Here is a 10,747-nt window from a genome sequence, read left to right as displayed (position 1 = left end):
AGCTGCGCTAAGCCTTTGTATACAATCTGCAGAGCCTAAGGCATGCAAACTCCATGTATCTATAACTGTTTGAACCCCAATTTGTACAGCGGGATATTGCTTGTACCTATTTATGTCATCATGTATAATGTGGAAACTAAGAAGGGGTCCTTAATTTACATTAGAAAAGCAAATGCTAAATAAGAAACATTACTACATGGTGTGAAAGCTTTGATGGCATTGCTGACAATTATGAAGGCAACAGTTGAGCATTGCTGGTTGTCAAGAATGTGACAATGTTGGTAAATATAACAGATCTCAACAGCTCTGTGTGGTTTTTTCAGAGCTGACACATTTGAACACCACCCTGTTTCATGTTCCAAAGTTGACTAAAATAACAAGACTTGGGAATATTTTATAGGTTGTATTCCATACAACAGTTAAACCAACATAGTTACCAGGTTTATAGGCTGTTAAAGGGATTCGTTGAGTGCTATACTAGTTTTCAACTGATATTGGGTTTTTTAAAGGACTTTGAGTAGTGAGCAGCCGTTATTTTATTGTACAGTGGTGAGAGAACTTTGGGTGATATACCTGTATATTGTAAGCAAAGCCAAGTTTGTATACACTGTCACTTAGAAACAGCATAGGAAGAGTCTTAATGAGAGGAGGCACAGACCTGGCATTTTCAGCCTCTGACTCATCCCAGTTTAAACACTTCCTTACCGGGAAGTTGCCATGGAGTGGCCAAAACATAATTCACTGCTGCAGTCAACAGGCCACATAATCCATAATATTTTCCAATGCTAATAGGTCAACATTTGCACACACCAGACCATGACTCATTGTTCAAATGAAAAGTTGTAACTGAAAATTTAAAAGGAGGTACAAAATTATATAAATATACAAATACTAAACCACACATTCAAAAATATCCTGTAAACAATAAAGTCAAATGTCTAGACAAGTTTAGTTTTTAAAATGGCACTGGAAAAATCTCTCATATGTTTCTCATACCTGTAAAAAAATGGCTGAGATCCAAGGAGATGTAGAAACTAATGGCTTCAGATAAGGCTATATTCCTCTTTGAACAGCAGAACAAGATAAACCATAAACTACTTTTGAAAATTCTCCATGACCTAAAACCAACTGCAGGTTTTACCTAGAGTAAGCCTGGTAAATCAATGGGAACTTATAATTAAATAATAATTAAGTTTCATTGATTTAATAGGTCTATTCTAGGAGAAAAGCAACTTTAAAAGGGAAAAAAAAGTCTTTCTGGAGAATGTAATAAAATAATGTGTACCCCTAAGTTCAACAGTGGCAACATCTATGGCAGAGAGTCCCATGATCTGAACCAATGCCAAATTTGATTTGATGACTGAATTAACAATAATGTAACTGAATGATCTGGATTATGGTGTGTTTATGATAAGGCCCCTGGAGAGCTTCCAGCTTCTGAAAAGCCCCTACCATAGGAAACAAGGCTGATATGCTCCATGTTTACCTTTTGCCAGCAGGTCTTTCCTGATCAAGCAGGGATTTTATGAATAACTGCCTGCAGCCAGCCTTTTGATTAATATGCTTGCTTTATTTGGCCCCTGTATACTTTTTAATGGTTTTACATTATGTTTATTCTGATATTATAATGTAATTTTGTGTTTTAAAATGTACTATTCAGGTTTCAATTGATTGTTTTTGTAAGCTGCTTTGGGCCCCACTCCATTAGAAAAACAGCATCTAAATCAGTGGTTTCCAACCCATGGGCCCATGGGTGGACTACAAGACCTAAAATAAGGTCTAAAATAAGGTTCTCAGCCAGGGGTGCATGCTACCGTTGGATAAGAGCAAGAGAGAAAGTAGGGCAATGAGTGAGGAAACCAGTGTGCACGATTTTGTCCGCTCAATCCAATGCAATTTCCTAAATCAGCACTCCAAAATACCAAACCAAATCTAAAGTTGACCAAAAACCTATTCGTAATCCTTTGGGTACTAATGTTGGAGAGTGTTCCCTGTTCAAGTGGTTCCTGATCAAAAAAATGTTGGAACCACTGATCTAAATGAAATAAAATAATGTTGTCGGGGCAAGGGAATTACCTCTATCTAGATCCGCTGCCACAGCTTCTTCCATGAGCCTCAGTACTCAATTGGATCCTGGGCTTTATGCTTCCAAGTAATGAATTAATGTTTACTACCGATTGATGTATGGTGTTGATTTCACTTTTTATGTTCAGATATATTCACTCATGTATTTCCATGTTTATGAAATAATGTGTAAAACATAACCAAGCCACCCTACACAAAACAAAAGTTTAAAGATAAGTACCGTTTTAGAAAGGACACTCGGAGGAGGGAGGGAGAAGAAGAATTAATTCCCTTTTAAAATTTTGATATTAAGTCTCTGAATATTAACTTCAAATAGACTTTATGAATACATACTCATTATAACGCTGTTTATATTATAATTAAGTACTGAAGTAATTAACAAGGAGTATAATATCCTACTATCTTTTCCAGAGATTTTAATGGCAGGAAATATTACAGCAGTAAAATTACGGCGGTTTATAGATTCAGCACCTGAAATCCCAACAGGGTAAAGTATGAGGATAAAAAAATCATTATAATTGTGTTGTTATTGCAATTATTATGTGTTGGTCTTATATGTCTGCATTGGAATATACTGTGATTTTGTCCAGTTATTTCACTGTGTTCTGACAATATCTTTCCTGTACATCCTGGCCTTCCTCAATGTGCAGGTAGCTTACAACAGTTTGGAAAGTTACAAGCCCATAAAAAACAAAGTTATCAATATCTGCTAGAAGTTCAATGGATAACCCCTGGAAAACAGACATTGCTCTTTCCAATTAAGGCTTGGAAAATGCTGAGAATGAAAGACATTTAATACAAGTGGAACAAAACATTCCAAATATGACACATGGTTACTATGAACTTTAGCGGTAGCATAAGACTGATGCCTATAGATCTTCAGTTGCTCCCTCAGGTATTTATACTGTCTTAGAATGACAAGATTCGATCCATTATTTTGGCATTTTAAATGCACTTTTAAAATATGTAGAGTATTTGCTGTTAGTTAAATGTACAATATGAGCACATACAATTAAAATCACATTTGAAATATAGAATTTGAGCATTTTGTTTTCTTACTAGGATTCTACATCATCAAGGAAAGGATGTCTGTGGTTACTATCCAGGTCAACTGGCACGGCTTTATGTTGCATATCCTCCTGAAGGACAGGCAAAGTAAGAATAGATTTTGTACTACCCATCACCCCTTAGGTGTGCTAATTGATTATGACAAATCATCAGTGGCACGAACATTCCTAGGACATTCTGCATATGGCTCTTTTCAGCTTCAAAGTAGAAAATCAGTGGGCCAGACAGGAGATACACAATACCCTTCCCCATCACTCCCATATCTCACTTATCAGAAATGGAACATATCTCCTTTAAAAGATACCTGATAGCATAAATTATTTATTGACATGATTTTAACATTTATTTAAAATTATCTATCTGTCAAATATTGTTGTTTAACTTTCTGGTATGTGAACACAAGGGACACAACTGAAGGGGAGTAAAGCTTTCAATTAAGAAAAACGAAGAATGGCAAAAGAGGAAGAAAGCACACCCAATTCCTCAGGCAAATAACTTTGTACACTGCCATAACAGTACAGAGAACTTTCTGCAATGTTTTGAAGACCTTTGTTACGAACCAGTTTAAAATACAGCAGAGAGGAAAAACTACATTTTGCTGGGGCTGCTTAGAGGTAGACATCAGGAAAATAAAGTCTTCTGATCAAGCACACATCAGTTGTATAGCATGATGAAGCTAGGGTTAGTCATAGTAAAAAGAGATCCAACTTTAAATATATTAATTTTATGGGCTCTTTCCAAGACATTGAAAATGCTGGCTTGGCAAAAACCATTCTTTAACAAATTAAGTAAAGTAAAAAACTAATCTCAGAAATAGATATGACTACATTCTCTGTTGTGTATGCAGAGAGGATATATTTGCACTAGTACTTTCAATTCCCAGGCTTTAACATTGACTCACAAGACATAGGACAATTTCACTTATGCACCCAAGACCCAAGACAATAAAAAGGAAACAAGAAATTTCTCAAAAATTCTCATATATCACTTGAAATTGACGTGGCACTATTTAAGTAAATAGCACAAAGAGCAAAAGAGAGCTCAAGTTTTTGTCATTGCAAAATAACGAGTTGCTTGCCTGTAACTGTTTCTTGAAGTACTGGTCTGTAAAATTTGCACATATGGGTCACATATGCACAGCAAGACCTTACAGCAGGACTCCCTATTGTGGCGCACTTTGGAGGGTTAAGGCCTGACAGATCTGGCAAGACTGGGGAATATGGCTTTTACCCAGGCACAGCAGACACATCCTGTGGCCATCAGAGGCCAGGATTTTGCTCCCACAGCCCCCATATTTCTTAAAGAAGGATGTGGTGGACCCTTAATAGGTAAGAACTAGCCTGGGGGTAATTTGGTAGCATTGTCACTCCAAGTCAAGCGGTGAACAGCAGGAGATGTGAGTGAAAGAGACAGTCAAAGTCAAAGCCGTTAGAGAGACTGTTAAAGAGCACAAAAGAGATAGGAGAGAGGTTCCAAGAGACTGATATTAGCGGCGGGGGGGGGAAAAGGAACCGAGGCTCTGCCTCTATCCATGGGCATTTATACAGTATGGGGAGAGTGGGCAGGGCCTCCACCGAAATGTTTCAATTTAGAGATGTAGAAGGTTCCAAACTGCACCAGACATGCGTGGATAACCCATTATGTACAATTTTACAGAGACCACAAAGAACAAAAAATTCGATTCACACATTTACAAAAAGTGGAGCTAGTATTGCTATTAGCCAATCTTTAAAATAGGCAATGAGGCATACAATAGAGCACAGCGAGCTTCTTAAACATTTCCACTTGGGAACTCCTTTGACCCAATAATTTTTTACGTGACCCCAGATATTTGGATATATAAAAAAGGTATAAATATCAAAGATATAGTGATAATAAATCAGCATTTGCAAAGGCTAGCTAAACAGGCTGGTATCCTTTTTATGAAGTATAGATGAAACATTTTCTGCAGATGCCACTGTAAATATTGAACAATACATTAGTGCAGGGGTCCTCAGACTAAGACCTGAGGGCCAGATACGCCCCTCCAAGGTGATTTATCCGGCCCTTGCTCAGTGTCAACCTAAGTCTGAAACAACTTGAAAACATACAATAACAACAATCCTATCTCATTAGCCAAAAGCAGGTCAACACTTCCCATTGAAATACTAGTAAGTTTATATTTGTTAAAATTGTCCTTCATTTTAATTATTGTATTGTTTTTAAGTGGGTTTTTTTGTACTACAAATAAGATACATGCAGTGTGCATAGGAATTCATTCATGTTTTGTTTGTTTTTGTTTTTCAAATTATAATCCGGCCCTCCAACGGTTTGAGGGACTGTGACCTGGCCCTCTGTTTAAAAGTTTGAGGACCCCTGGATTAGTGTCTAAAACAGCCACTTGGTGACGTTAAAAAAACTTCTGTTATCAAATTTTTCGGGACCCCAACACTAAGCTATGGGAACTTCATTTGGGTTTGGTATCCTCAGTTTAAGAAGCAGTGCAACAGAGGACATGTGAATGGATGGTTCAATCACATGATTCCTCCTGCACCAAATGCTTTCCTGGTATTTCCCTTCCCCTCTTTGTTCTCAATTGCTAACATAAGCATACAAATTTAGGCCATTGTGCACTGGCATGTTATGCCTAATGCAAGAAACTATTTCCAATGAGAACCCTGAATATAAAACAAAATACCCTGGCTAGTATTGAAAGCTATTTATTGTATATTACAGTAAGCTTCCAGAGACAAAAAATCAATGCCATTTACAGTAATTAACTGCAAGGTACACAACCTCATTTTTGCCTTTTCAAGAATGATCGGGCCAATTTAGTAACAATAGTTTATTATGAGAGTCTCGTGGTAATCCACCATGCTGCTAATGCTTACCAGACCACAGCTGGATTAAAACTGAATAGCCCATTAAAAAAGGTTATTAGAATTAGCATTAAGATATTTTGCTGTTCTTAGGAGTGGCTTGTGTTGTGTCAAGCAGGATATCAATGTGAGATTACTTAACCATTTTATACCCTTGCTTCAGACTTTTCACAAAACTGCAGCCAATTCCAGTAAAACATGAAACTGAGCCTCACCATGAATACGACCACCACATTCTGAAGCAGTACATTCACTACCAAAGGAAAATGAAGAAAGTCCATGACTGGCACACACAAACCACATATAGAGAAGCATTCACATTACCGGTCTTCAAGTTAGGTAAGCAAAAGCTTAGCTGGCTAATTCATATGTTCCATTAGGAAAATACCTCCTAAATGTCTAAAAATACTTTATGCATTGGTTTATATACAACTTGCAATGTTTAAAAAGGGAGCAGAAAATGTTCCTATTGCATAACATGCAACCACAACAAAATACTGTACTGTAGTACCTTCATTTTCAAGGAATAAAACAAATACGCCTCCACTGAATCCACATATGTATTCTATATATTAGCAGACATATTACATGGCTTTGTAACTTGGAAGTGAGTCTGGGATACCATTTCCAGGTGAACAATTGACTTGTGTTTCTTAAACCAAATTCTCCGAAGACAGATAATCAACCACCTTTCAAGTGGACGCTTGGGAAGCAAGCAAAACACTTGATCACACTGCTGTGTAGATAGATGATTATATTTGAAAAACAATGTTTTTTTTCCAAAATCTTGTGTCCTCTGGCCATTATTTACACGGTTATGTTAAAGTGATAAATTGCTCCAACTTTTTTTCTGTGATAATTTGGTTCCAAGCTCAAATCAGAAATATTTTAAAATTGCAAACTTTGTCACTCTTTTCAAGTATTAATCAATTCGGAATAAGCTGTACCAAGAGGGAATATCAAATTACAACAATTTAGGGTGAGAGGAAAACTAAAATGGAGGGGGAAATACAACAGTTACCAAAGGGCACAAGCTACTCTGCATTCATAAGAAAAGTACATAAAAATAAGTTTATGGGAAGCATGTTTGTATATAAATGTATATGGGATGGAGATGAAATAGTGAACTATTCATTTTCAAGGAGCAATGGTCAATATGTTTTTACTTTTGAATTACAGGTAGTGCTGATGATGACTATCGCCCAAGAACTGAGGCTGAATCACTGTCGGTTTGGAAAAGTGTTTCTGCCAAGAGGAGGGGAGGTAAACCTTCATTTATGGGAGTTTGATAAATTCTTTCATCTAGCATTTCTAGAAAGCAACATGGAAGATCTGGTTCAAGACTGTGTCTATCAAAAGTACTAAAACTGTTGCTAAGAATATATGGATGCTATGGCAATCTTAAGCACAAACTACATGGCTTCGAATTCTTTGAAAATTTGATCTAAAAATGGAAGAACTTTAAAGTGGCAAATATCAAAATGAAACACAAAGCAACAGTAAAATAATAATCCTATTCAATGTAAAGCTGGAGTGACATTTTTAGAGTGCAGAAGTTGGTCACTACATATAAGAAGCCTCCTTTAATGTAAATGTAAAGCAGGCAACATTACAGAATCTAGGAGTGTATAATTATAATTTAATGGCTTCATTTCGGGGGATTTCTCACCAGCTTCCTTTCCTTTTGCATGAAGCATTACAGTAATTCTGGAATTGATGCAGGCATTATGGATATTACTGCTTTTGTTTGCAATTTCACTGCAGGGAAATATATTTCTATGTACCAAACAACACATCTATGCTATTATCATAACTTCCCTCCCCATTATTCTCCCTCAATTTTTAATCTAATTATACAAGTGTAGTGCAAACATGAACAAGTAAATACTTTGCATTGGTTTCCTTTTATTATGAAAAAAATGCATGTATATGTACCCCTAAGCATCAACAAGTGGTTTAGAATCTCTACCAGTACAATAAGATTAAACAAGTTTGTTGTTATATTCCCAAGCTCAATTTGCAAAACAGTTGGTTGTGGGAGTTGAAGTCCAAAACACCTGGAGGGCCAAAGTTTGCCCACGCCTGCAGTAGAGTCTGGACACAGGAAGCATAGATCAATACCAGTCAACTGATTGATGTAACCAAGGAATAAGTGTCCTACTCATCTTGTTGCTATTAATATAATTACCAAAAACACCCCTTACCAGTGTTTCGTATTAGCAAAATGAAATGGACATGACCTTTCTTCCTAGAATGCAACATGGCAACACCTGTCCTCCATACACACCTTTAGCAAGCTGTAAGGATTGAAAGAAAGAAAGAAAGAAAGAAAGAAAGAAAGAAAGAACCTAGACTGTATCAGTACTAATCCAGTAAACAGGGAGGCAAAACTTCATGCAGAAGTTTGAATAGGGAGAATATAAAAAAGATCCCCTTAAAACTTATTCAGAATAAAAACACAATAAAACTAATCCAACTTTAACAGTTGCATTTCAGCAATCCGAAAAATAAAACTCAGTACAACAGAGGATAACTGGTTGAGAAATGTCCGCTCACTACAGTGTACTAATTTGAAAAAAAATGGTTAAAATAAGAAGAAAAACAAGGATATTACCAGATTTATGTTCAGGAGCTTTGATTAAGTATTGCTTAAGCTAAATATATTAGAGAAAAGAGGACAGACCACTTCTATTATCTTGAATGATGAAATTAAATATTTGTTTTCTAATGTATCTTTGGTTTACAGTAAGGCTTTAGAAAATCTACACTAACTTGGAAAAAACTAGAGCCCACACATTCTTAAGCTTGGGGACACTAGGAAGTGACCTGTGGGGGAACATTGTTTTTGTTGTTGTGTTCTTTCAAATCATTTCCAACCTTATGGCTGCCTTATCATGTGGTCTTGTTGACAATTTTTATTCAGAAGAAGTTTCCCATTGCCTTCTTCTGGGAACTGATAGAGTATTACTTTCTCAGTAACACCCTGTGGGTTTCCATGGCTGACCAGGGATCTGAGCCCTAGTCTCCACAGTCAAAATCCAATGCACAAACCACTACACACCACTAGTTCCCTTTAAGGGACATAAGGAGCTACAATAAAGAGTCCAACAAGCAATCCACTCATATAAATGCTGGTTGCACAACTCTAGGTAATGCCACAAACTCCTATTTTAAAAAACATGGCTAGCAATGGATTGGATAATCTGGGATTTCTAAATACAGGCGGTCCCCGAGTTATGAACTAAATAGGTTCTGTAGGTTTGTTCTTAAGATTCATTTTGTATGTAAGTTAAAATAGGTACATTTTTAAGTGTAACTGCAGCCATTTTTTGAAGTTTTAGATAGTACAGGGAAAAATTTAGGTTGCTTACCTGTAACCGTATTTCTTCGAGTGTCCATCTGCGAAATTCACACCTATGGGTTTCCTCTCACGCATGCGCAGAAATCCGGAACATTCTAAGTTTAATGAAATAAAAATGAATATTTGAAGCTCCGTCCACCCCCCGCCCACCCCGCCCCCTCGGTATATATATCCCGCCGCGTGCGGGCGCACTCTAGTTCCCCAGCGCTAATCGCAGCTAGGTTCAGAGGCATGACAGAGGGGAGGACGGGCGGGTTGTGTGAATTTCGCAGATGGACACTCGAAGAAATACGGTTACAGGTAAGCAACCTAAATTTATTCTTCGTGTCCTCTGCGAAATCCACACCTGTGGGTGAATAGCAAGCTACTGACCTGGAGGCGGGTCATGCCACACAGGAGAAAAGGACAGCTCTACCAAACGCGGCGTCCTTCTTCGCTTGTATGTCCAACTTGTAGTGAGAGGCAAACGTGGAGGGAGTAGACCACGTAGCTGCCCTGCAAATTTGGTCCAACGGGACTCCTCGAAGGAAGGCTTGGGACGTGGACACTGAGCGTGTCGAGTGCGCCACGATGTGAGAAGGAGGTTCTTTCTTTGCCAATTGGTAAGCTAATTGGATCGTTGAAACAATCCAGGAGGCCAACCCTTGTGAGGATATCGGGTGGCCCAGCATGTCTTTTCTGTATTTCAAAAACAACTTTGGGGACTTCCTATAGGCGGAGGTCCTATGGAGATAAAAGGAAAGTGCCCTCTTAACATCGAGGGAATGTAATGCTACCTCCAACGGGGAGGAAGGGTTGGGGAAAAAAGCTGGTAGGATAATATCTTGTGACATATGGAAATAAGAAACAACTTTGGGTAAAAACGTAACATCGGTCCTAAGGACCACCTTGTCATCATGGAACCTGATATATGGAGGGTCTGAGCGGAGAGCTGTTAATTCACTCGACCGTCTAGCAGATGTAATGGCTACTAAAAATGCCGTTTTCCAAGACAAGTGGGAAACATCGGCAGAAGCCATCGGTTCAAAGGGAGGTTTTGATAATTGGGATAACACTAGTTCTAGGCTCCACTGAGGCGAAGGGAGGGATGTAGGGGGGTGAACATTTTTGTAGCCTTTGAGGAACAGCTGAATAAAGTGGTCATGAAAAAGGGACGGCAAGCCGAACTTCTGCGACCCGAGGAGATCGCTGCTACGTAGCATTTAACCGAAGAAAGGGAGAAATTTTTGTTGGAAAGGTGTACCAGGAAGTCTAGTACCACAGGGATAGGGGCTGAAAGGGGCGTATGGCCCACTGTTCGTGTAAATTTTTCAAAAGATGACCACTTATAATGGTATGACTTTTTAGTGGTCGGTTTATGGGCGGCCAGTATAAT

At 38.1% G+C, this 10,747-nt stretch overlaps 1 protein-coding gene across 1 annotated transcript; it reads left to right on the top strand.

Moving 5' to 3' along the window:
* Positions 1-2,504: 2,504 nt before the first annotated feature.
* SPMIP3 (sperm microtubule inner protein 3) lies at positions 2,505-9,360 on the top strand. The gene is made up of 4 exons (XM_060753925.2): positions 2,505-2,572; positions 3,148-3,240; positions 6,175-6,350; positions 7,191-9,360. Exons 1-4 carry the CDS (start codon positions 2,505-2,507, stop codon positions 7,298-7,300), a joined length of 447 nt encoding a protein of 148 aa, XP_060609908.2. The 3' UTR covers positions 7,301-9,360.
* The last annotated feature ends 1,387 nt before the right edge of the window (positions 9,361-10,747 follow it).

This window comes from Anolis sagrei, chromosome 1 (genome assembly GCF_037176765.1).
Source record: "Anolis sagrei isolate rAnoSag1 chromosome 1, rAnoSag1.mat, whole genome shotgun sequence".
NCBI lineage: Eukaryota > Metazoa > Chordata > Lepidosauria > Squamata > Dactyloidae > Anolis > Anolis sagrei.
The sequence above is the reverse complement of the archived record's forward strand: the minus strand, read 5'-3'. Positions and strand labels throughout refer to the sequence as shown.

Excerpts from the sequence above, each read along its gene's own strand:
- SPMIP3 (XM_060753925.2), top strand. The coding sequence starts at position 2,505 with ATGGCAGGAAATATTACAGCAGTAAAATTACGGCGGTTTATAGATTCA. Across the intron at positions 3,241-6,174 it reads CCTCCTGAAGGACAGGCAAA|ACTTTTCACAAAACTGCAGC; the intron begins GTAAGAATAGAT and ends CCCTTGCTTCAG. Across the intron at positions 6,351-7,190 it reads ATTACCGGTCTTCAAGTTAG|GTAGTGCTGATGATGACTAT; the intron begins GTAAGCAAAAGC and ends TTTGAATTACAG.